The sequence below is a fragment of the Erithacus rubecula genome (assembly GCF_903797595.1).
Source record: "Erithacus rubecula genome assembly, chromosome: 1".
Lineage (NCBI taxonomy): Eukaryota > Metazoa > Chordata > Aves > Passeriformes > Muscicapidae > Erithacus > Erithacus rubecula.
In genome coordinates, this window is record NC_136658.1 from 101,830,644 (window position 1) to 101,858,574 (window position 27,931).

Below are 27,931 nucleotides of genomic sequence, written 5' to 3' on the forward strand. Positions count from 1 at the left end.
GTAGCAGTGTTGTGAGGAAGAGTGTGAACACACACACAGCTCGTTACCTACTCACTACAGCTCTGAAATTTTTAGAGGTTGAAGGATAATCATCAGGGACACAGTTTCATGGTCATACATCAGTCAAAAAAAAGTAAAAAGATAAAAGGATGTCTGTTTGGCTTATGAACAACTGGTTTTGAGACAAATGGAGGTTGAGGGAAATGTGAAATCAGTTACCTGCAACAGCAACCAAGGCATGAGGCTTCAGATCTGTGGTGATGAAAGTTCCCAAGGCTCTCCACCACCACAGCTCCCACCATGATGCAAGGCAGGGCATTCACAGAAACTGAATTAGAGGGAAGGATTGACAAGCTCTCATAAAGCACATCCCTTCTCTGCAGTTTTCTCAGACTCTGCTTACTCCTGTCATCCACCTGGAATGTGTGTGACTGTCACTCTCCCTGTCCTTGGGGGTCAGGGGACTCCTCCACACGGATCTGTGGGCAGTCACACCAGGCACCCTCCAGCACACACGGTATTCCCAAAAAGCAACTTCTACTTTGTAAAATCATTAGATTTAACTGAATGGCTCAGAAGTAGAGAGTAATAATTTCAGGTGAAATGAAGTATAATCCTCCAAGCCTGCAATGTGCAAGACTGGTTCAGGATACTTTAGAACAATCTAGCAGAGAGCCATGAGAGTTTGGGATGAATATTTGAGCTGTGATATTCTGTCACTGCAACCAATGCCAGAATTTGGGTCAGAGTATCTCATTCAAACCTATGAAAATCTTCCGCACCTAGCAGCTTTTTTTCCTGAAGTATTCCATATTTTTCCTAAACTTCTTTTCCTAAAAATCTTCCAAAAAAATAAGCCTTCAGTTAAAAGCAAAGCAGCACCTGAATTGCACATCTTTCATTCCCAGGCTTTGTGGTTTAGTTACTAAAGCAGTAAAGGAACCATACTGACTTCATTTTTAAGCAAACCTAGCAAGAGAGATTTTGTTAGCTTCAAGAAGCAACAAGGGACAATGAATTGGTATCTTCAAAACAGAGCTTGCAAAAGCAGCAAATACATGCAAGGTTATATGTCTTGCCTATCTCGAAAATTATCTGCAGAGGTTTATTTGGGATTTTTTGTTTTGGATTTTTTGTTTCTTTGCGTTTTTTTTTTTTTTTTTTTTTGGGTTTTTTTTTTTGGTTATTTGTGTGCTGTTTTGTTTTGTTGCTTTTTTGTTTAACTCAATACATTACAGTTTTCTAGAGAGACAATGTTTTCTGAAGCACAGTGGCACCCCTCAAAGAGGCTTTTACAGGTCTGGCCTGACTTGACTGTCCTATTGGAACACGTCACAATCACAGACCCTTGGCAAAAAGTTAACAAAGTTCCTTCTTTAATATCTTCACTAATGTTCCACAAAAAAATCAGGTGACCCACTGACTGTGTAAAACTTTGAATCCAGCAGTTCAGACAAAACCAGGTATCAACCACCTCCTTCGAAAACGTGCATTTAGAACCAGAGATGGTGCAATAAAGAACACACAGCACCTATCCACAAGAGCATGGACTATCCTGGCTGGAAGCAGCAGCACTGGATTTCAGGAGTACCCACCAGACCACAGGACAAACCATCTCTCAAAGAACCACAGGTTTTAGACATGGTTCACTGCTGCCAAAACCAAGCAATTCCGAGGAATTTATCAACTAGTTTTATGAAATTCAGGCAGACCCTCCTCCTCATGACTTCAGGGAATCAACAAAAAATGGTGACCACTTGTTGTTAGACTGGTGTCTTTTGGCTCGGTATGGTTTCCACCAGAACAATATATTTGACACGTAGCTTAACTTTTGTACTTTTTAAAATCAGTTTCAACTGCAATAATTTCTAAAGCGACAAACATCAAATGCTTAATTAAAATACATCTCCTGCAACTGTGATTTCAACTCAGCAAATGGAATGCAAAATGAAATTCTTACCTACATTTCCTGACTGAAGTGGAGCAGTTTGTCAGCAGGAAGGAACTGAAGAACCCTCAGGGTGTGTGAACAGAACCTGGCAGGGGCACAGCTCTGGAGTTGTGGGGATCTGCTGCCATCGAGGTGATGAACACAGCCCTAGAAATGCCTGCACTCAGATTTGGGCTCTTGTACCTCCACCCTCTCCCAGAGCAGTGCCTTTCCAAGAGGTTCAAGCAGCAGAGGGACTTGTGATGCAGGCACTCAGTACTGTTGATAAGCAGAGATCCAGCCCATCATCCAGGCTACAGCCCAGAGGTGCTACAGCAGGTAAAGCAACTCCCTCAGTAACAATCTTCTGTTCAAAGGTAAGGGAAAAGGGCTAAGGTCAACCTCACACTCTGAACATGCTACATCCTGTTTCCAAACCAGAAGCTGCACAGAATATCCATAATCTAAATGGGATTCCTGCTCGTTCACATCTGTGGGAATAGGATTTGGATGCCAGTTCAATGTTCAGCAACTGCCTAATGATCACAGAACAAAAACCCCAAAAGTCCTGAAACAAACTTGCTATAGCTACAAGTCCAAGTGGGAGACCAGAAACAATCAGGCTATGAAGGCCAAAAAAGGCTGTGCTTTAAAAATGTTTCCTACTACATACAAGAACAAATGCAGGATGTGATGCTTGCTTAGTTTTATTAATTTATTTTTGCAGGAATCTGCAACTTGGAGTATGCACTTTCTGGAGGTACCATGCATGCATAGCCTCTGAATGCTTTTATACAATTTCATCTCTTAGTAATAAGTTCATTCACAGCATACACAAATCTAGAATGTAGACACCATATATACAGGATTAAACAAGATCGTGTCTTCTTGTTTTAATGAAAAAATTGAACAGGGTTTCACACAGCAGGAAGTATGGATTAGATACACTGGTGCCACCATAAATAAATAAGTTTCAAGAACACAGTTTTTAAAAATTGGTTTCAAAGATACTGGAAATCCAGGATTATAATATTGCATTAACTCCACTGATTTCTGATTATTCCAAGAAAAATATTTGCATTTATGGACATAAACAGCAATGAAAGCCCCAACTGAAGAAATGTGGCAAAACACAGTCATGTCTGGGTTCATGTAAGATTTGACATTTTGAAACGAAACAAATGCAGCTGCACACAGAGACAGTACTGACTGTGAGATGTGATATCTGTGCATGTCTTCCTTCCTTGTGAAAATTGGAGTCACTGCAGTACAGAGCACATCAATTCTCTGGTACCAAATTGGCTGTTGAATTGTTTATGTCCAACCATCCACTTCTCATCAGGATAGTCATGTTCACATTCTAGGGTACACCACTGGATTTTAAAAGAACTATCATCCTGATGACAAGCTTGTTTTCAACATACTTAATATTCTCACATTCTTTTTTAAAACATTCTTTATTGGTTTTATTTTGTCCCCGTTTCAACTCAAGTATTTCTATTTCAGTTTCAAGGGATTTTACAATCAATATTAAATGTAGAAGTATTTAGAAATTGAAAAAGTAGTTAGAAATTGAAGTGAGAGATGTATAGCTGGGAAAGATAAAGTAACTGAGAGAAAAGTTGGGTTTCTTTAAAAAAAAAACATGATTCAGTAGCATATCATAATCAGAAAGTACTGAGACCAGCTCTTTTAAGAATTATTACACCTTTTCACCACACCTCCCATTTTTCAAGGGAAACACACACATACCACAGACACACAGATACACAATTGAATCTGATCTAAGACTACATTTTACAAAGTACTTCCTTTTGCTTCACTTCCCACCCCTTTCGTCTTTGCCCAAACAAGACTAATAATTACATCAAATTAAAAGTAGATCCGAAGTTCAGGATTTCTTTTGGTTTACTATATTCTGAATAATCTTCCACAAGCTCCACTCTAAATAAACTTTTAAAGAACTACAGTAGTATGCTATAATTAAAGGGAATTCATCTTAATAGCACAGTAAATATAAAATAAGCTTTATAAAATTTCAATGAACAGTGAGATCATTTTGAATAACTGAATCTCCAAGTCAGTTACAAACTCTACCAATCTAGTAGCATGATTGAGGGAAAGCTCAGTCATTAAGGAAAAAAGAAAACACAAGTAGTGCATTAACTCAACAGCATCAGCATCCAAACATTCTCTCTCTCTCACTCACCCACACACACACGTTTTATACAATACAGTGCATTTTGTATGCCAGCTGACATTAGGGTTTTATGTGCATTCAATAAATATTCTATAAACCAATCTTTTTGGTATAATCTACAATTCAGTTGGGGTTTGATTGGTATCATCTGTTTTCAGAAGGAAAATGGATCTTCCAATATCCAAAATACAATTACATTCTAACAAACTAGAAATATTCAAGCACCATGTCAAGTCTTTACTACTAACGTTTGAGTATGGGCATTTACAAGTAAAAGAATACAACAGAAGGGTGTGGTGGTTTCCTTTGTTTGTACAAGCAACAAATGAGAGTAATTGAAAAAACTGAGTAAAATCACTGGTACAAAGGACTTATTTCCAAATTTAATGGCGCTCACTCACTCTTCCAGTAAGTATCTTGCTGTGGTGGCAGCCTTCCTTCTCTTCCTCTGGTGAAGCTGGGACTCAGATTTGCAAGTCTCCATGCATAGTTATTGCAGTTCAGGGCATTTTTGGACTGAATGCATATTTGCACCTCCTCCCTCAAAAATAGCATCTATTCTAACTGAAAATGGCACAACTGTATTTTTGCATGACACCCCTACTCTCATTTGCTGACTGTCACTTCAGTTGCTTTCTTTTTGTAATTCCAGCAAAAACAAATGCTTCTAGAACTTCACCAGAAGTACAAAGGAACAGAAAATTGAAATAATACAATGGCAAAGGCATCAGGATAGAAAAGCCATGAAGTTACTGGTTTTGTTTGGAGTCATTCATTATACAACTGATAATAGCAATGCTTTGTCAAACTGTCCACTGGCATGCACAAAATTAATATCTGCCTTTTAATTTCAGCTGACAGTAATTGACAGTAACTTTTACCCCCTTCCACATGTGATGAGCTCCCCCCACAGCAGAGTAAATCACTAGGAAGGAAGGAGAACTATCTCTGATGCCTTTGACTTTGTTTTGCTCATTATTGGTGTACACCGATTGCTGGAGATGTCTTAGCTTATTTAAAATTATCCTGAAGATTTAGTTAGTGCAAGAACATATTGAAAAATGCCAGATAAAATATTGGTTCCTCATTTAAGATTAACAGTTCAGTTCTTACTGTTGTCTCTATAAAGTGTGGGGAGAAGAGACTCCAGCAATGCAGTCAAGTTGAGTGTTTTTCCACCCACCTCTTGCAAATGCTGCTTTATTTTAAATAAGGATTCAGACATATGATTGTTCTACCACAGCTTAGCATGTTATCACACATCAAGAGAACTGTGGTAATTGACAGTATGGATGTGGCTGCCATGAGCTAAGAACAGCTTAAAATGAAGTAGTTTAAAACTCTCATGGTAAAGTTAATAACAAATTTTGCTTTACCAAGTCAATTACCATAATTCAGCTGAAGTGCTTGCCTGCATCTCTGAATTGTGATGAAGTTATACCATAAAAACTCAAATGCACTGTATCAGCCTCTGACCAGTACACAGAACACCCTACTCAGTCACACAGTTGTGTCACAGAATCATTCAGTGGCCCAAACCCAAGTTTGATCTCAAAGTATTGAGTGCTTTATTCCAGCAGCCTGAAGCATTCAGACAGATTGAACATCACCTTTAGAATACAGTGTATCATAGGCAGGTAAGTACCAGTAGGATTTTCAGTTGCAAGTCTTGTGTTCTTTAACCTATGACAAATACTTCCTGACCAAAATAGAAAGAATGCAGTGTGTAATTCTTCAGGATCTGGCATCTGCTATTTTGTACAGGCTGGTTTATTAATAATGTGCAAATAAACCTTTGCTGAAGAGCTGATTAATTATTTTTCAGCTAACTTTGATCTGGGGCACAAAGTACCTTCTGTGCTGTAAACACCGTGAATTCTTCACAAATTGGAAGCTGAAAAGGCCTAAGGAACTGGGTACAAACTCTTCTCAAACACAACCACAGCTGAGCCCAAGTCATCCAAAAGAAATTTGGAGTAGCCTGTTTGTCACCATGCTGCTGCACAGCACAGGCTCAGAAGGTTGTACAGAACAGCATCCTTTGAGTGTGGAAACACAACGGCCCAATGAAAGCATGCAGCAGGATTTTCATCCGCAACGTGGTAGAATTCATTCTCGGTTTATTACCAGTGTTGACACAGCCAGGTGAGCACTGTACAAGCAAACGGGATTGTAAAAAATTACCTCTGATTACACTCTCTGTAACACCCACACAGTTCCTCATTTAGTCACCTCAGGTCACTATTTCTAACAGCAATTTTTTGTAGACATAAGTTACCCTGAAAAAAAGCAGCAATTACAAATACCCTTCTCCTTGTTTTTTTTTATACATTGCAAAATTTATCATTGCATTTACCTGTCTTCTTTTTCAGTAGCTTACAATCTAGAAGCACAGGGAGCCTTTGTTTTCCAGCTAGCTGTGGCCAGGTTAAGTCAGATCTGGCTCTTCAGTTTTTTCTGGTTAAGTGTAACACTTCACACCATTACTAAGAGTCCTATAATTTTCTTTTTAAAAACAGTAGTTTTGGGTTGGGTTTTTTTTTGAGCCACTAAGCAGTAACTATAACCACAGGAATAAATACCAGTAGTTATTTGCTTTCCTGCATACATTCTTCTCAAAATGAATCCTTTTACATCTTCAGGTTTCGTTTTCTGCTTTGCTCACTTCAATGGGAAGGAATTTCATCCTTAATTTATTTATCTTCTAGTGCAGCAGAAGCAGAAACATCCTAACACATTACTCCCACCCCCTGCAATATGAAGGTTGTTGACTGGCAAAGGCTGGGCAGATGGACTGAAAGGTTCCCCATGTTTCCTTCTCTTACAGCTGTTGGCTTGAGAGCCTGTGTTCAACCCAGTGCAGCCCCTTCCTGAATTTCAGGTGTATCGTGGCATTTCACACTGTTCACAGCGATTTAGTGCTGGGTGATTTAGAAAGGTGCAGCTACCACAATTCCATGGGGCCCCTTCAAAGTCTTCATCTCTTGGCTGAGTCCGTGGAGTCTGTTTGGAGCTGTTTTGATGCTCTAAAGAAAAGCAAAAAGAAAACATTTTATTTCAGAAGAGAAGGATTAATAGTCAAAACCACACTACTGGAAAGTCACCTAATTAAACAATTTATCTTAAAATGAACATGGAAACCTTCTCCTAAAGCACTTCTAATTCAGTTTGTGAAATCTGAATATTTGAAGTATTTCACTTCTGTAAAGTCACTTAACTGTAACACCTTAAAACCAAGAAGAACACTCACCACTGTCAGGGCACTGATACTACTAAAAGTTTAATAGCTTAAAACATAGAAGTTTGTTGCTGGCACTGCAGCACTATCCTGTTAAGGTTTACACACAGCAGTCAATTTCCAAAATTTAAACTACAATAGTCCTGCTTTACCCGAAAGGGAAAAGTACTTCTAACTTAATTGCTTCAAACAGGCTGACATCTTCTTCTAGCATTTATTCAGGCTGGGAAAGAATACAATCTAAAAATAAAATGACAGGCCTATTTCAATACAAGACAATTCTTCCTCATGCCTTTGAAGCAGGGATATAGGTATGTGAAGCAGCATTTAAGTCTGTTTTCACTCATAAAATCAGTGGTATGCAAATCACATATTAGGCCTTAACCCACAAAAACACTCAGTTTTCCATGTCTCCTGACACCACCTCAACACCTCAGGTTATCTACAGTAAATAAGAAACATTCCCAGGATGTGGAAACAAAACACTTAGAAAATGTTAATATTTATTAACATTAACACATACCTAGAAGGTATGGCTAGGATACCCAGCTGCTAAACATCTGTGAACCTATGTCTAACAAAGGCCTGCAATTTGCAACTGCATACAAATTTGCAGTTTCTGCCCCACCTGCTAAGAAATGCAGCAGAACACTGATGACAACCTTAGTGTAAAAAGAACTTAAGTCTTCAGAGACAAAGGAAATAAAAGTAATGTCTTTGCTTAGATGCAAACAGATTCCAGCCCAGAAGCTGCACAGTCACAGCAGCAGAGCTTGACCTCAACAAATTCCTCCTAAGGCAGGCAGAGTGGGCCCTGGACTGTGTTCCTTTGACGGGCCAGATGGCAGCACAGAGCACACCCTTGTGTGCCCACACCCGTCTGTCTGCCCACACTTTCCACAGCTCAATAAAAACAATATTTATTATTTAAGAAAAAAAATAAATTAGGTCTTCATGTAAAAATCCAAGCTCTGAATACAGTACAGCAGCCCTACAACTGATTTCTAATAAGCTGACAGACAAAGCCAGGAAGCTGGTTGTATAAATCCTTACAAGGCACTATTTTCCTATCTGCCAAATAAAATAACTTACTTCAGATGAATTTTGCACACTATTTTGCTTTGAAATAATACATCAAATATGGCAGTGTAATTAAGAGAATGTCTTCAAGCACCACAAAGTTAACAATTCCCTAATCAACTGCAAGATCACTGCAATCTAAGGTGATCCCAGGCAGCTGCCTGCACACCACGGCTCACCTGATGCTACTGCTTTCCTTTACTCCACCTAATGCAGGGAACTCCTCCCAGTATTAGCTTTTCTTTGAGACACAAGCAGCAGTTCTAGGCCTTCTCTTCCCCATAGTAATAATTTTATTTAATTGAGGGGTAAAACACTTCAAAAGAGGGAGGAAATTTCCTAATATGTATTCAAAATTCACCTACAGAACTCATTTACAAACTTTGGAGTGTCAGGGAGGCTGCAGGATTACTGACTCAGAGGAGCTATTTCTTTTCCACTAACAAGTGCAGTACATGCTAGTTACAGTAAGAGGAGACATAATATTATAAATCTTATCACACATAACATTTTCAGGGAAAAGATCACTGTTTTTTCTGTATCAGTAGGGAATAACTACTTATATAATCAAGGTGGTATTAACAGAACATTCATTTGCAACAGCCTGCTTGAGGAAAACAAGTTGCAGTCAGGATTACTGCACTTAAAGAAAAAATGCTCTGGTTTGAAATATAGAAAAAAAATAAGTAGAGCTGCTTCTTGTCACCATAGGGATTGTTTAAAAAAGAAAAAAAAAAGCAGATTGGTGATGATGCCTGTTTGTGATGCCAGACCTACCTTTTTTATATGGCTTTGGTGGCACAACAGGACCAGGCTCTATGTTATCATAGAAGTTACACGTGGCTTTCGGATCAAAGTTTCCTGTCAGAAAAGAAGAGAAAGAAAGTGTAACTTAAAGGTTATTTAAATGCATATGCCAGTGATATGAACATTCAAAGCCTTCTTATTTTATACATCCTTTTATTATGACACTATATCTTAGCTTTTTCCACAAGTTTTGTCATGTAGTTTTAGTCTTCTGTCAATCACAGTAACTGTTAGCAGGGCAATCCCATAATGAAAAATCAACCCCAGCTCAACATTTTGTATTGCTCTGAAAACATGTGAAATGTATGTCTTCCTACAGGATATTTCCTTGATAAAAAACGACTGTGCATGTCCTAATCTGTTTGATTCTATTTAAGACAAAGTTTCTATTGTAAAAAAGACTTTTAAAAACCCTAGTAAATTTCTGTTTGCCAGTCTCTTGGTTACAACCTGTTGTTCAGCTCTGTATTACTTGGCCATAGCCTTTGTTAGCATAAAGTTAAAATTTTAAGTAAAGGATCTTCATAAAGGAGTCATTTTTTAAAATATGCTCTTGACAAAGTCATTTTATATCACCACTTTCTTACTGATGGAATTTAACTTGGCCAACAGAAGCATTACCAAGTCAAGTTTATTAGGTTGCAACTGAAAAAACACTCACCTTCTAGAGATAAGTTATCATTGCTAATACACATTGAACTCTAAAATCTCCAAATATTCACATTTAAGCACATGCCATATAAGAATCACAGGATCATTTAGGTTGGAAAAGATCTCAAAGGTCATTGAGTCTAGCCACTGCCAAGGCAATCACTAACCCATGTCCCCAGGTGCTGTGTCTACAGGTTTTTAAAATATCTCCAGGGATGGCAACTCCACCACTTCCATAGGCAGCTTGACAACCCTTGCCCTGAAGACATTTTCCCCAGTATCCACTCTAAATCTGCTCTGATGCAACTTGATGCTGTTTCATCTGTCTCTTGCTACCTGGGAGAAGAGACTCCACCTCACCACAGCCTTTTACATTATTAGAAAGAGCAACAAAGTTCCCCCTGAGCATCCTTTTCTCCAGGCTGAGCACCCACAGCTCCCCCTTATCACACTTGTGCTCCAGACCCTTCTCCAGCTCCACTGCCCTTCTCTGGAATCACTCCAGCCCCCCAATGCCTCTCTTGTAGTGAGGTGCCCCAAACTGGACACACCCTGACACCCAGGGCCAAGCACAGGGGACAATCCCTGCCCTGGTCCTGCTGCCACTCTACTGCTGACCCAGGCCAGGTGCCACTGGCCTTCCTGGTCCCCTGGGCACACCTGGCTCATGTTCAGCTGCTGCTGACCAGCACCCCCAAGTCCTTTTCCTGCAGTCACCTTTCCAGCCACTCTTCCCCCAGCCTGTAGCTCTGCCTGGGGTTGTTGAGACACAAGAGCAAGACCCAGCACTTGGCCTTATTGACCTCATCCAATTGATTCAACCTGCCCAGAGCCCCCTGCAGAGCCTTCCTAACCTCCAGCAGATTAACATTCATGACCATATCCAAATTATATTTTTTTAAAAGTATCAATTCAATACCTCTAGACTGAAGGAGATCAACTTCTTTCAGTGTACAGTCAACATTTATCTGCAGTTGTCTGTTGAGGCTTCTCAATCTTGTCATTTCCTCAGGCTAGAAAGAAGCATCCCAAAATAGTAATTGTGGGAAAGTCAGCATTGTATTTGAAATAGAAATAATATTGTTCTGTCTTTGTTAACAGCTTTATTAAAAACTGAGTATAGACAAGGTACTGAAAGAAGCCCAACTGTCTAGCCCATTACCTCTAACTCATCTGCTCTCAAAAAACATTCTTCTCCAGGCATGTGAGAAGGAAAACAGACAAGTTACTTAGTATTAAAATTTGTTAGTAAGATGACATAGCTGAGCTCAAGTTTATAAATCCACACACATTATTAAATTCTGTATAAATGGATGACTTGCTACCTAAGTTTGCATCACAATAATAAAAAACAGAATACAAACTGCATCCTATATTAAATATTACTTGATTATAAATGAATGAGGTCAAAAGTTTATTCATTTGCATCAACCCAAGGAGCTCCAAGAAGCCAAACCTTCTAGCCCAGTATATTTAAATCATTCAATGATGAAAGATTGTAATTATTCTTAACAGCATAATCAGTTATTTAAGAGCATATATTTGCATATCATTTATAAACCCTATGTTACTGGAATGCAAAGATTCTCAATGCTAGCAGCATCAATCACTAACACATTTTGTCCCAGGATGCATTCCAGCATCACAGTCACAAAATCACAGAACATTTGAGGTTGCAAAGAACCTCTGGAGGTCATCTGGTCCAATTCCTCTGCCAAGCGTCCAACCAGACTTTGTGCCACTGACTGCCACACTCTTGGCCTGGCTGTTCATCCAGTTTTCAATGAACCCAAGTGCTCATCCAGCCCATTCTTCATCAGCTTCTCTATGAGGATCTTACAGGAGACAATTCTGAAAGTCTTGCCAAAATCTAGACAGACAATACCCATTGTCTATGTTACCAGCTCACACTTTGCATCCTAGAAGTTTAACAAATTGGTCAAGCTTGGTGAATCTATGTGACTGCTGCTGACCACTTTCTTGTCCTTCATGTGCCTGGAAGTGGTCAGCAGCATTAGCTGCTCAATCCCTTTTCCAAGGATCAAGGTGAGGCTGACCAGCCAGTAGTTCCCTGCATCTTCCCCTTCTTGAAGACAGCAGTGATATTTGCTCTCCTCTAGTCTTTGGGAACTTTCCCAAACACCATTAATCAACCAAAGATTATCCAGGGTGGCCTTGCAATGACACCAGCCAGCTCCCTCTGCACTCATAGGTGCATCTCATCCAGGATTATGACCTCGTGTATGACTGCTTTGCCTAAGCATTCCCTGTACTGATTCTCCTGCACTGAGGGTGTACCTTCCCTGCTTCACACTTTTCCCAGAGATTTTTCCCAGGGTCTCTGGGACCTGGGATTCCTGAAGGACTGTAAAAACTGAACCAAGAAGCTCATTCAGTATCTCAAGCCTTCTCCGTGTCCTACAGAATCATGTCTACCCATTTCCTGAGCCCATGTTTCCACTGGTCTTCCTGCTGTCACATAGTAACAGAAACCTTTCTTTTGGTCTTTGAAATCCTGTGCCAGATTCACCTCCAGTTGGTCTCTGGCTTTTGTAACCTCATCCTGGCACACTCAGTGCCTCTGTACTTCTCCCAGGTACATCTTTGCCAAATGCTGCCCTGAAACAGGTGAGACATAGAACAGCCAGAGTAGCTAAGCAGCCAAAGGTCTTTCTGTGCCTTCCAGCCTACACCTGTGTGCATTGTTTGTCAATACAGCCAGTAAGTCTGAGCTGATTTGCTTAACAACTGCACACAGTGGAAGATATTTTTCAGCCAGATGAATTCCCTTATCAGAGCCACACACATGTTTGGGCTAGAGTTACTTGCAGGTGGAAGTCATACAGATAAGAAGAATCAACAAGGAAAGTAGGAGAGTTCCAACTACTTCAGGCAACACTGCCACTAAAAAGTTATTTGGCACATCTTGCACATACCAAATGAGAAATACTGTCTATGAGAAGCAAGTACTCAAACAATAAAACAGCTTTTCGAAAACAGAAATTAAACCTTCCTGCATGAACACAAGCTCTATATGGCTGAGGCTTATTGAATTGACTTAGACATACTTTTATTGATTGTTAGGAAACCAAGTATATTCAGTTCTGTGGTCCACAAAAGCACATGCATACAACTTTCTGAAGTTTTGTTAGTAACACTAAGAAAATCTGACACATATCCATTTCATAAACTACAAGAATTAGCTTACGAGAAGTCAAGTACTTAAAGTGTCTCCAAAGACTGAAGATCTTGTACTCAGAATAGTACTTTAGTTTCATCAAAACACAAAAGATGAATGTGTATGTTGAATTAAAATACTAACAAATTGCTTACTGTTGGAATTGCAGTGGTACAGCTGACTCTTCGAAGCCGCCTCTGCATCAGATCATGCTCCATACCGTTGACTTCAGTCTTCAGGCGTTCAAGCTCTTCCTTCTCAAGCTTCAGTTCCTTTGCTAATCTCTCCATCCTTGCTCGTTGATGTAACAGCAAGGCTGATGTTTTACATAGAAGAAATAGTTACTAGTACATAAAAACCTGGAACACTGAATTCTTAAGTTATGCATAATATTCATGAGAGACCTTTCTGGAAAAAAAAGGTGATCGTAGACATGCAGCCAAATATCAGCGTGGAGATGCTTTCATGCCAAATGAACTACAATTTAGAACAAAGTTCTTCCAGAATAAAAACACATTTTATACAGTAATTTGAAGTTGTTATTACCATTTTGGTCAAAGCTTCTTTTTTTTGCATTTGGTCTTTCTTGTCTCAAAAATACAAAGGCACCTGTACAAGGAGACAGCTTCTCAGGATGAAACAGCAACCTAGTTATACTAATACTCTACTGACAAAAAAAACCCAAAACAAACAAACAAACAAAAGAAACCAGAGGTAAGATAAGAAGGTAACACACTTAATACCTGCTGTTCAACAGCAGCCTTGAGACTTGAGCCAAATGTCAGTCCCAAATTGTTTTTTTGGTATAAGTAGGCTTGGCTTTTCAGGGAGTACTGTAATCCTCAATACTGGAAGTTCCCCAGGGTTCAGAGGTAAAACTATAGAGCTTCAACAAAATAAACTAGAGAACCCAGAAAATAAAAAGTTGAGTCAACTCAGGTGCTTTGGACTCTTAATTTTTATAACAGATTGATTTCTCCAACCTCTCTCTGCTGTTAAGTCACTCCCTCATTTTCATCATGGTGCTGAAATTTATTAATGTCAGTCACAGCTGATGTTGAGAACCAGAGAACCAAACTAAAGAATTTTGACTAGCAAGAAGACAATATTCAGTTTCCTAAACAAGAGCATTTCTCAGTATTTCATCATGATGCAAAGTTGGCAAGTCAGTGTGATGCTTAATCCTTTCTGATCAGGCTGGTTTTACCTGATTGAAGTCTGCTAGGACAGAGAAAAATAAGACATTTGATGTGGGTATTCAGACAAACATATATACTGCTCATATAACAATGTTCCAGCAAACTGTTCAAAGTACAGACGCTGTAGAACCTGCAAAATGCTACTTCATGAAAAGCCTCTTCTTCACTGCATCCAACAAAGGAAAAGAAAAAACACATAATACCCAAGATTATTATCATATGAGCTAAAAAGAATTAGAAAAATAAGTAACATGACAACTTACTGCAAAAACAGAACACCCCAACCTATTACAAGCAGATATGAGCATTATGCACAAAAGTAACACTGTAATTTGGGTTTTGTATGGATTCAGCAATTCATGACCAAAGAACAAACACCAAAAAGCCTAGCCAAGAAAAACATCAGGTGTTTTTTACAGTACAGGCACTAAAATTATTGAACAGAACTGTTCTCTACTTTTTCAAGTAGCATAAGTCATGCAAGCAGAATTAAGAAAAAAAGTACAGATACCAGACTGAATGATTTTCCACTATTGTTACCAAACCCTGTCTCCGTGTGATTCCTTCAACTTAATGTGGTGTGACTACACCTTATACTCTAGTACAACTCATCAAGTATGACTCATATTACAATAAAGCAAAGTACAGACACCAGACTGAATTTCTGGTAATTTCTGGTAACACTTTTTACAATGGCTTACATTCCAGCAAAAATTAAATAAACTCGTTCCCTAAATTAAGCTGTTAAATACACTCTTTTCTACAACTCCTTTGTGGTAGAAAAGACTAAAATTCTTTATTCTTCTACAATTTATTTCTACAAGAGTTCAGAGTGCAGCAATTAAAAAAAAGCTCTGGTAGGTATTGCCACAAATGCAAACACCCCAAAGAGCATATACTAATTTGTTTTATTCATTTTGCTTTTCAGAGACACAAATCTAGTGGAAGGCTCAAAGGCAAAACCATGTTTTACATTTCAGAACATGTTTTTCACAGCTATGTGAAGCTACTTGTATTTTTCTCACATAAATGACAACCTTTACTGAAGCTGTAATAGTAACACTACAGGACAAAGCACAAGACCTAAGTTACAGACCTACTGGCATTCATTCTTACTTAAGAATTGGGTCTACAGAATTCCCAATTGGGTCTAAGAGGTACAAAACAGCTTTGTTGATGAGTTAGAAGAGCTCAAAAGGCAGCAAACGAAATAAGAAATCAAGAACTACAGAGCAGCACTATAAGCTCTCATTTCAGCTATCTGAAATTAAAAAAAGGCCAGATGGAACAACAGATGAATAGAATCTTCTTTCCAAACACAAATCTAGAAAATACCTGTTGCAGGTTATCATTCTGTCATTACCCAAATGACTGGTTTGAATGCTTGCAGATTGATTCACTTGCTCAATTCTAAATGTTTCAAATCTATACAGGAGATGACTCCAAGAAAAGTAGTTTTCAGCTTAGGATTTAATTTCACATTTCTTTTCTTTACCGAATTACCAAATTCTTCATTTGTATACAGCATTAAAACTATGTTTTATCCCTATGCAGCAGAACACATTCTAAAATTTGTCTTCCTATCTCTTCTTCTTCTTTGAAAACTCTAAGTGGAAGAAGTGAACTTTTGATTTAAGTTCTTCAGAACAATTATTTTATTAACTTTAAAAAATATTTGCATTGGCAAAGTTTTTTTAGCTGCATTCTTATCCCTCTCTTCTCTTTCACTTAATATTCTTCAATCTAAATCAAATGCAGAAACCAGTGCTTCAGGTGTTCTAAAAGACTTGAATACAGACCAAATACAAAACATTATAAAAATCTACATATAAATTTATGACTCAGTTCTTCAATGCAGAATTGACAAAACTAACACACAAAGTACTTACTGTTAACTGCAGTGTTTTAAGAAAGTCCCCTAACATCTAAAGCACAGCAACATTAAGACCCTTAGAAATTCTTTATGTGTTAGACTGAAATATGCATTTTACAGCACCACAATTTGCAGGGTGAAACATTTACCTTGAGTGTAAGCATAGTCGTCTGATCCAGAACTAGAACTTCTCTGATACTTATGGCTTCCTTTCTCTCCTCCAGATCCTGGGATTACAGAAATAGGCTGAATAGGTTCTGGTGCTGCAGAACGCTCTTCTTGGTCCACTAAATTTAAAAGATTCTCAGTCGGTGCTCGACCTACTGTGATTTTAAAAATGGTTGGGTTTGGCTGAGAAGATACCATTACCCGAGGAGACTGTGTTGATGCACCTGCAGGTCCAGTTGGCTGAGTGTAGGTAATATATACTGGATTAACACTAAATGGAGGTTTGGGCTGTCCCGACATACCTCTGGATGGAGAGCTTGAAGGAGGAGTAGTGGGTGCATACAGCGGGTGCTGGTTTCGTTGAGATGGTTGATTACTTATTGGTGAAGGGCTTCTGTTCATTGCAGTCCCAGGTCTCTGTGGTGGCTCAACTGTAATTTCTATTTTATTCATGGAACCTTTGGATAAACTAGGTCCAGCAAAAGGAGGAAGGTACGATACAGAGTGACCACCTTGCTTTTGAAAAGTCTGGGATGCTTGCTGATATGGATGGGGTGGGACAGTGGAAGGACTAGGAGGCATGAAAACATGTGAACTCTGGTGACTCAACTGAGGAGGTTGAACTTGGTGTTGAGGAGAGCCGAAGGGAGAGGGACACTGGGATGCCGGTGGCGATCGAAAAGCCGACTGAGGGATCTGGGGCTGTTTAGGAGAATACTGAGAAGGTTGGTAGTTCTGTTGATGTGGATATACAGGTAGAGGACGAGGAGTATAATGTGGAACTGGGCCCTGTGGCGATGAATGCCACTGTGTGTTCTGAGGAGTCTGTCGTCCTGAAGAACTTTGAGATGTTTGTCTAATATAAATAGAGCCAGGAGTCCCATAAAGATTGCTTGGAATCTGCGGAAGAATTTGTAGAGCTCTGGGTACACTCTGTCCAGAGGGGAGGTTTTGTGATACTGTAACAGTAATGGGATTTGTACTGTACCGAGGTATGTGCATATACGTGGGAGGGCCTTGCATAGCAGACGTGTTCATTCCTGGTTGTATGGAAGATGGCTGTGGAGGTGGCTGTGGAGGAGGAGTAGCTGCATTTCTATTCTGGTCATTCATGAAAAACGGATTGTAACTAGGAGAAGCTGCCACCACGGCAGGAGCAGAATGTGGTTCTTGGACTAAGCAGATGAGCTGTTTACCTGCCGTGCGCTGCGGGTCAATGTGTCCATCGCTTGAGCTGTGTACCAGTGTGCGACCACCATTCAGCTGAGCCCCATCCCCCGCATGATAGCTGGTATGAGGATGAATACCCAGATTAATGTGCAAAAGGCTATTTCTATTCATTCTGCTGTCATCAGGGCTGTGGTACTCCATATACAAATACTTGCTGCTCTCCTGTGCCAGGGCTCGACAACAGGCATCGAGGTTGTTGTTGTTCTAGGAGCAAGAACAGACACCTGTTACTGCCACAGAGCACAGGAAAGAGCCACACTCTGTGTTCAACACTCAGCTGAGGACACAACCAGGCCTGGCCTGGACACAACTAGGGGTAACATTCTACACAAAGGTATTGTGAAATAAAGATGATACTTGCTACATAGTATGCAAGTAATACCTAGCTCACATTGCATTTGGCAAAATGCTGTGGTAACACCAGTTATACCATGACATATTAAAGAAAAACAGAAACAAGTCCTAAAATAGTTTTAGGAAAGCAATGGTTACAACTCTATGTTCTTCAACAAACAAGTCTGTATAATTAACTGCTTCTAGTAACAACACAAATCAAAATCGCAAACTCTGGAAAAGCAGAACAAAAATGCAGATAACATTTCCATGTCCACCTGAGTGTTCACTTTTCCACTTTCAGTTTACTGTTTACCTATTTCTCTTCACCTGGAAGTTTAAAAACCCAACATTTTACATACCTTAACAACTAAGTCAAAGAATTGCTTGAAGAAGAATTGGAGATTCCATAAAGAATATTACAATTCCAAACAAATTTAAACTGCTTTTAAGAATTTTGAATGTAAGACTAAAAAAAGATTTATTCATACATTAGTGAGAAACCAAATAACCTTTTCAATGTTTGATTTGTTCTGTGGTGCTGGCAGTTGAAATTATACAGACAAATTATGAATCAAATGAGAAATATAAATGGGGAATTCCTTTTCTATTCTTGCCCTCTCCATTAATTTTAGCTTAATGTAGTCTGTTAAAAGAACAACACAAATGATAACTTTTTCAAAGAAGCAGAATCACTACAAAGTGTTTCAGATGGTGGATTTCTTTTTCTCCCCACTTTATCATATAACAGCCTCCATCAGCTGTGGTTCAGATTTTAAACTAAATAGTAGCTAAAGAAAACAAATTTAAGTTCAACTAAACCTGGCCCTTAGCACCCTAAATTTGTTACACATGACCCAAGATTGGTACCTTGTGTAGAGCAGAGAGAGCACCTCCTTCCACGGCAAGTGTGTACATATTTATACAAGCACATACATGCCTGCCTTCCTTAGTGTGCTAAAATTAGCATTCTATGGAATATACATTAATAATGGCTGCACTTTTATTTTAAACACTATCAATATATAAATATATATGCATATATTACAAATATACACATATTGCCTTGCAATATAATTTTCAACAGCCACTGGCTGAAAAGTCATGTTACATTACTTTTCTCATGGACTGACACCTAGTCAGTTTTAATATCAGAGTGAGGATGATTTTTCCAAAATTCCGTATGATTTAACTATCAGATGAACTCACATGTTCTACATCTTCTCACATGAAGAGTTACTACTAAACATGACAGAAAAGTGCAGCACTTAAACAGTAACAGCTCTAACTCTATGGACACCTCTCTGACAACCTCCCTTCATGCTGAGCTCTTCTTCTAGACATCAGTGGTCACAGTAGGAATATCCAGACATATCACCAAAACTTTAAGACCAGAATATGTGGAAACCAGACCTTGTATGCAATAACAACCAGCACCACAATGCCAAGACAGCAGTCTCAAAAAAGTGAGCCACTACTATCACTTGCCATCTAAACAGAACTTCATGAACAGAGCTTTCAGCTTCCTTAGGTCACTTGCTCAGGGTGCAGGTGAAGGGAACATCTATAGGAGAGGCTCTGATCTGATTTTATCAAGGTATGGAATATATTTGTCATTTCAAAGGACCCTCAATTTTTGACAGGTACCAAACTCCAAAAATTATTTAAATCTAGAGCATTTATTGCAAATGGTTACTGGAAACTAGCTCACACATCTTTAAATATAAAGTGGGTTTGGAAACAAGATCTATACTTAAAAGCATAACAAGTATTTGCTGTGCAAAGTTAACTAGTTCTCCAGAATGCCATATTATAGATACAGAATGCCATATGCTTCTGCAGCATTAGGGGTTCTTTACTTTTTTCAGTTTAAAAATGTCTATGACAAACACAGTACATCAAAAGGATTGTGTACTTAGCAGTAAAGAAGATAAGACTGTCAGGATAACTAAAGCTTTAAATTGAAGGACCTCCCCTACTTTATATTTTTCTGAAAGCAATTAATTTTTACTTGTATAGTTTAAAAGACAAAATACAAAACTGTAACCCTGATTCTAAGTAGACCTTCTCACATGCCAGGGACAAGCAGGATGCAAGTACAGGATTCCAACCTCAGCCATGGCCACACAAGGCCAAACCACATCTTGTATGTTTCTATTCCATTCCTGAATCTTCCCATTAACTGAAGGTATTCCCAGATGACCACTACTTATTACATGTGGTAACTTATTACCACTTCCAATTTCTTATTTTAGATGAGGCAGAAGGATGAAATGGAAAGGAAAAGGAGTGTGGAGAGAAGAATCACCACCTGACCTAGGAAAGACAGAAGTACAACTAAACCTCTGGAGAGCCATGGGAAAAAGATACCACGAAGAGGGAAAACTGTGAGAATGATAACTAAGTCTAGCTCCTTATCTTGGAAGGATGAATGACTGCTTACTAAAACCTCTTCCAGCATATGTATGTTATTTATGCAGCCATCATCAATTAACATTCCATTAACCACTTTCTTTATTATCCATACACATACAGTCACAGGTCATACAGACAATGAAAAAACATCAGTGCAAAATAACCCCCACAAATCTAAGTGAAGAATGACAAAATTTTTCTACTGAAAAGGCAAGACAGAAATGCAAGTAGTGGAGTCTTCCAACCTTTTAAAATAAACCCAGGAGAATGAAAATCTATGCCCCACATGTACTACTAAAAAAGGTTTTTACACTACTAAACTCATATTTCATGCCAAAATAAAATACACAGACTCCTCACCATACCTGAAGCATGCACTGAGATACCACCCCTTCAGGTATCTCAGGGAAGCGCTGCCGGAGATCATGGAGTACCTGCACATCAAGCTGCTGGCTGCCCTGCGCCATGCCAGATGGATGATGTTCCAAATTACCAGAAAACGGAAGTCAACAGGCCTTCCAATGATTGTGGTCTTCTGAGGCTTCTGGCATTTTCTGTAAGAAAGAAAACACAGTCCTTTAAGCCATCACAACTTTCTATCCTTCCCAAACTGCTTGTGTAGAAAAACTACTGTAATGCATTTTAACTACCAAGAGAGACAATAGCTTAAACATAAGGGTCAGAATAATTATGTCTCAAATAGAAACATTAAAACACTTAGCACAGGTATGTCTATAATATGGCATTGCACTGGAATGTGCTAATTCAGGTCTTTACTCAGTCCCATTGTGGAACAGTGTGTAACTTTAATTAGCGTGACCTGCCTAAAATGGAACTGTTATATATTTGCACCCAGTGAAATTCTGAACAGTCTGCAGAAAAATCTGAAGTTATCACCAAGTACAGATGCCTTATTCACAACAGGCTAGAAATAATAGGCTTGAAAGTTAAGTAGCATAATTATCTAAAAAATACTCCTGTATTAATATGGTTCAAAGTCTTTTGTCTTTACATCACTACAAATCCAAGAAGTCAGAAGCAATTTTTTAGAAACTGAACAAGAATCAAACAATTTAAAGAGCCCTTTCCAGGATTAGAAATGCATCTATGTAAGATTTTCATAAAATATCTGTTAAATTCATACCAACATAATGCATGACAAAAACCAAACCAAACAAAACCCCTTAAACATATTTCAATTTCAAAATTTTGTATTCAACAACAAAAAGATTCTATCTGAACTTCATTACCCAAGGACTACTGGAAGGCAAATACAGTCTGAGTCAACAAACGCTTTTTGTGCTTGTGGCTCATGAGCACTGCAGTAACCAAAAGGCAGTTGATGTCTAAGGAAAGATTCACAAAAACTTTGCATGAGGTGGTGCATGACACAGCCCCTGTTACACATCTATCACTGCTGAGCTTCAAAAGCCTTTCCAACAATACTGCTCAGTGGAATTCCTACCTGCAGAGAATGCACTGCTGTGTTCAAAAATGGAACAAAAATCAGACACCTGCAGAGCTGGTGTCTAATAATGTATTAGCTATCCAAAGTCCCAAGTCAAAATCATTCTTATCTTGACCTGAGTGCAACTGTGGGTGGTACATGGTACAGGTATTCCAATCAGCTTTTCATCTCTTAGTTCAACTTCCAGCAGCAGCCTCCAGCAGCACAACAGACCAAATGCACACATACCTCTAGGCACTAAAATTCCAACAGCTTCCTCTGAAAGTTTCTTTGTTTTCATAGGCAAGAAAACTTTCTTTCAAAGAAAAGGAGAGTGTCAGGTTTAGGGCAAAAAAACCAACTTTGGTTAAAGTTTTAGGGGTAAAAAATGCAGGAGTCGAGTCCAGTCTACAATCTGTGGCTCTGCAAGTGGACAGCTCTCAGCTGCCATCAGCATTCACTGAACACCACATGTGCTCACAGAAATGGTCCCTCTGCCCCATCTCACCTATTCCAGAACACAGTATGACACCTGCCACATCACACACTTATCCAAGATAAATGAGACAAGTCTAAAGAACAGCAAGCTATGTTAATCATCTTGCTCTGTCTTAAGAAATAGAGCAATAAACTTATATTGTACACCACAGTTCATTTCTGTCCACTGCAGTAATGCCTTTTTTTTTTTAAAGGAAATGGAGCTTCCATCAGAAAACTATCTACACTCACAATAGGGGATCTTTTATAAAACTAATTCTCTTTTGTAAATGATGAACAAACATCATACTCTGAAAGGCAGAGCATCACATGAATACTCAAAGAAAACCTGACAGCAACCAAGCTCTGATTCAAGACAATTCTCCTTATCCTAGGAAGCAAAATGCAGTAATGAAGGAGTACCCTACCAGAATAAATTGCAGTTAAAACCTCTGTGGAATAACAAATGATGGCATCTGAAACATTAGTTAATAATTATAAGAATTTCATTTGTACTGGTAAGAGTCTTTGCATCACTTCTCTCTTCAAATAAAAGTTTAAATATAACATAGGTGACTCTGTAAATGTAACATGTGGACTGAAGAGTCATCATCAATACATTCAATGTTTTTCTAGTACAATTTAAAAATAATAGATATTATTTTTTTGTTTTCTAACATTTCCCAAACATGTGTGGTGATTAGAGGTATAATACAAAGTAACTGACAGTTACTGCTCAACTATGAATTTTATCATTCATTTCTAAACACAATGGGTAACAAAGTTCCATTTTTATTTTGAGGAGTTGAAGCTTCCAGCCTTTCCAGTTACACAGACAGCCTTAAAAAGTCTAAAAGAAACCCAAAATAACTGTTGGGAACCATGAACAAAAACACAATCATTCTGAAGTCCTTGGATTACATAGCTAAGGTACTGTGGAAATTTGTTGGGTTTTTTTTCCCCCCAGCCAATACCACAAAATTTACTAATGCCATTCTGTACAAGCCCAGCCTTTTGTCCTACCTATTGTCCAGCGTTTTGTTCAGCTTATTGTACTTGACCTGACTACAACTGACTGCACATTTTCCACTCTAAGCAGGCACAAACTGGCTGGAACACAATACCCACTTCCCATGTTGCTCCACAGCACACGGCAGGCAGAGAAGCAAGTTATTCAGAGAGCCAAGGGCTTACAGCAAAGGCTACACAGCTGAGATGCTTAGACAAGAACTCCTGCTGAGCCACAACAGGCTAGGAAAGCAATCCTTCAAAGACTTTCTTCCATAGCATTCACAGGCTAAGGGACACACTGAGGTGCCTTACATGACCAGCCTTTTCACTACTGAAAGTTCAATGCATCAAGCACCAACTCAAATCAAAACGAAAGCAAGGTGCTTCATTTGTGACTGTCAGGAAGGAGTTGAGGGTGCCCAAAGTCTAGATGCAAACTATCTCATGAAGATGGAATCAACTATCAGTGCTAAAATACAAGGCAGTTCTAACAGCAAAGCTACAGCATACTGCCAGAGAATTGGTCCTGCTCTGTTAACACACTGAGCTGACCTCAGGAACCACTCAGTGAATCACAGGGATTATGTAAACCATGGCTCAAGTCCTAAAGAAATACAGTAATTTGTTTTTTCACACCTTTTGCATGCACAAATGATATGTACCTGAAAACAGCATCTTTACATTTAATATTTTCCTTAAGCCATTTGGGTATATTACAAGTTAAGAAAACAACCAATAGTTTTATCAATTAACTGATGCCTCTTTTCTGAATGAATAAATAAAAAAGCAGAACTACTACAGTGTTTATCCTCCCCAAGATCTGTTCAAATATGCAGAGAAGGAAATCTATTCTGTTTTTGAAGCACTAAATCACGAGGAATAAGACCAAATTGAAACTAAATTATGTCAATAAATACTATCTGAAAATGTATAAATTTTGCATTGAGGTGCACTGATACAATTACTATGTATGGAGCAAATAAGTAATTCCTGAATGAATTTCCAGAAAGTAGGCTACCTGGAAGACAATTTCTTAATGATTTAATTGTTAAGAGCTTTATTACAATAGTTGGGCATTGAAATGTAAGAGGAAAAAAATCAAGAGGCAGAACACAATAATAAAAAATTAGCTTACAGAATCATAAATATACTGGAGTCAGAAACAACCCATAAGGAATATCAAAGTCCAGCTCCTTGTCCTGCACAGGACAGCCCCAAGAATCATACCATGCTGAGAGGGTTATCCAAACACTTCCTGAACAGATACTAGGTCAGAACTGAAACTGCACTTTGAACTCCCCATCTTGCTCACCTTCAAACACATTAACACTGTCCTCTACATAAAACTCTTCCTGAAAACCATGACTGACCAAATGATTACAGGCAGCAGCTCTTTATCACCAGAATGATCACACCCCCTACATCTCCGCTGACGCACTGGTTAAATGTTTCCAAAGGCCAGGACACTGTCCATATATTGCTTGCCAACAGTAACACATGAGAAGACAAGAGACTAATTAGCTCAGACAACATATTTAGAAAGCACTTTATTAGACTGAATATTAGTATCTTTGGGGTTTTAGCCACTACTGTAGTTTCAACAAATAAATATGATTTCAGCCATTATTGCATCATCACATCCCAATTCCACTTCTGTATTTCAGTATTCAAGTAGATGTTAAGGTGTATAACTACTGTGGTACTCCCTACAGTGACTGCAAACACACAACAAAAAAGCTGTTGAAGAGCAACATTTTTGCACACTAGTTTATATAGAACCATGACATTTGAAGATAAAGATTCAAACAGACTTGCTTCACACAAAGGATTAACTATGCAAAAGCACAGTTTTTAACATTCCATCCCACACATACCTATTATTTAACAGGCATCTTAAACATGTCCAGCACATGATCTGGATGCAGATGCAATCATGTAATCCCATCTCTAATCCTTGAACAGTCTCTAGAACCAATGTTAGCTTAAATTCAAAGGTGCCTGCCCGCAGTAGAAAATTACATTGGCTGTAATTGTTAAAATCATCACAATCCATTAATTCTAATACTGAAAAGACAAAAGATTTGTATGCTAAATGGTTTGCATTTATGTAACCATTCAAATAAGCAAAACCAATTAATTAACTCACCCCGCAAATATCAGAATATTCACAACAATTCAGCTAAAACGTTGGATTGCTCCTGCAGCAAAGGCAGGAAAATAATTTCATAGTAATGTGGCACCTTCACAAAGACTTGCTAGCAGCAAGACCTTAAAATCTCAGAAATACAAAAAACAAAAGTGTTGTAGCAGTGCCAAGAGCAATTTTTCTCACAACCATATTCAGTCACACACTCACTGTATAAACATGATATATGAGAAAACCAAGGATTATTTTTCCCTGCAACTGTCCAGCTAAAATAATTTTTAGGATTATATATAGCTAGGCACAACTTTCCCACCTCAGAAATCAGAATGTCTATTTGTAAAGAGAAGTGTTCTTTATTTACAGGGTGATACATCGCACAGCTTTGGGACTGTATTGCTTCACACACTAGGAAAGACACAACAGAACCTGAAGACATTCTGTCAGTTCATACAGACTTATAAAGTTCAAAAAGGCAAACAAAAGCAGTCAACGTTTGAAGTTAAGCTCAGCATGCTGCTGCCACTATTGGAATGTCTGGCTATGTCAGTAAAACCACAGCTTCATGGTTTGGCAAGCTGTCTTCTGATGAAGAGTCATTCACTTGTGTAAAAGATCAACAGATTCATAAACCCCCTGGGTGGTAGGAAGGCAAGATGAAGTGCAAAAAAGAGATATACAGCAGAATGAAACTAAAAATAAAGCTGACAAGCTATCACTGTTGACCAATTGATCTCTTATGGTAAAGTTATACAAGCTCTCCTGACAATCCCATATCCCTGCCCATTTATCCATACAACAGTTACCCAGATGTGTCATGTGATGGCCTGGAACAGCTCACAGTACTGAAATGGAAGGTAAATCATTAAAGTCAGCATGATTAGAATACTATCAACTCGGATGGATGAAAAAGGAGTGGAGAGCAACAAAATCATTCCTTCACTTGCTTGTTTTTTCCCAGTAGCTTATAGTTAAGCAGTGATCCGTTTTATCCATGTATGAGACTTTTCCACAGACTCTATAAATGAGCAATATCGCAATACAGTGTGGTGTGTTTTAACACACAAAAACAATATATAACTCTGAGGTAACACAAACCTAGACAGAGGAAACACATTTTTGGCAGAACAGTGACAACTGCCTAGAAACATGACTCATGTATAAAAGCGTTTATTCTATAACACGTGCACAAAGCACATTGATTACACAGGTTGTTATGAAAATTCAAAAAATCATTATCGAACACTATTTCCTCTTAGGCATGTGTTCTGTGTGCTTTAGTATTTGCTTTGCTTTTCTCCCTTTAATTACACTCTGCCATCCTTATGGGCCATCAACACTGAAGTGGACTAGTGCTTAGTGTTACTCATTTACTGCTTTCTCTCTTCCATCTACATGACAGCATCATTGAGGTTGGAAAAGACTTCCAAGACCAAGTGTAAGCTCTGACTGAATACCACCATGCCCACTAAACCATACCACCAAGTGCCACATGCACTCATTTTCTGAACACTTCCAGGGATGGTAACTCCACTCCTCCCTGGGCAGCCTGTTCCCATGCCTAATCACTCTTTCAGTGAATAAATATCTCCTGATAGCCAACCAGAACCTTCCCTGGCACAACTTGAGGCCCAGTTCCCTTTTTTCCCCTTCTACTTATCTGGGAGAAGAGACAGGCTCCCAGCTGGCTACAACCTCCTTACAGGCAAGTGAAATGAGCAGTGAGGTCACCCCCTGACGTCTCCTCCTCTCCAGGCTAAACCTGGCTGCCATGGCTGCCACAGCTGCTCCTAAGGAGAATTGTTTCCAGGCCCTTCACCACCTCCACTGTCCTTCTCTGGACATGTTCCAGCACCTCCTTGCAATGAGATATCGAAAACCTGTCTTTTCAAACTAAACATTTATATAGAGACATTATTTATTCCATTGCTTTGGAAGTAAAAGGGGTGAAACTCATCCCTATCCCATAGACAAGTCAAATCTCCACAAAGTAGAATTTACTTTTAATATCTACATTACACTGGGAAATAGTAAAAACTGAATGATAATGAGAAGATCACTTAACTGGAACAATGATACTCCTTTTAGCAAGTAGCTAAGAGGTTCTTGGCCAGCAATTCCTCTACTAAGTCACAGCACAGTCTGGTTGGGACAAGACCTTCAAAGGTCACCCCAGTTCCAAAGCCCTGCTGAGGGGTCTAGAGCAGGCTGCACAAAGCCCTGTCCAGCACGGCCTGGAACACTGCTAACAATGGGGCATCACTTGTCTGAGCAGAGTGTTCCAATGTCTCACCACTCCAATCAGAAATTTCTTCTTTATGTTCAATCTATACCTAGTGTCTTTCCATTTAAAATCACTGCCTCTCACGCTGTCATGACAGACCTTGGTAAGAAGTCTCTTGTACACTGAGAGGCCATAGCAGTAAAAACTTTGAAGGAATTGATGGTTCTCTTACTCCAGTAAGCAAGTAGAAGCAGCTCTCACTACAGAGCAAAGTTACAAAGAAGAAAGTTTCCAAGGCAGGGGGATAGGTCACGAATGATGCTACTA

The 27,931-nt window shown here is 38.9% G+C and overlaps 1 protein-coding gene across 3 annotated transcripts in view; it reads right to left on the bottom strand.

Moving 5' to 3' along the window:
* Positions 1-2,791: 2,791 nt before the first annotated feature.
* The window catches only part of TAB3 (TGF-beta activated kinase 1 (MAP3K7) binding protein 3), a 43,464-nt gene continuing 18,324 nt past the window's right edge, over positions 2,792-27,931 (bottom strand). For 2 of the 3 annotated variants that reach the window (XM_079311043.1, XM_079311044.1), the window contains 6 exons: positions 20,668-20,856; positions 16,306-17,758; positions 13,240-13,400; positions 10,826-10,919; positions 9,226-9,309; positions 2,792-7,156 (listed from right to left, as the gene is read on the bottom strand). In XM_079311043.1, coding sequence (XP_079167169.1) covers positions 7,008-7,156; positions 9,226-9,309; positions 10,826-10,919; positions 13,240-13,400; positions 16,306-17,758; positions 20,668-20,769 — 2,043 coding nt within the window. In that variant the 5' untranslated portion in view covers positions 20,770-20,856 and the 3' untranslated portion in view covers positions 2,792-7,007. Of the gene's footprint in view, positions 7,157-9,225; positions 9,310-10,825; positions 10,920-13,228; positions 13,401-16,305; positions 17,759-20,667; positions 20,857-27,931 lie in introns of those variants that run through there. The other variant, XR_013774882.1, reaches the window with a different exon arrangement.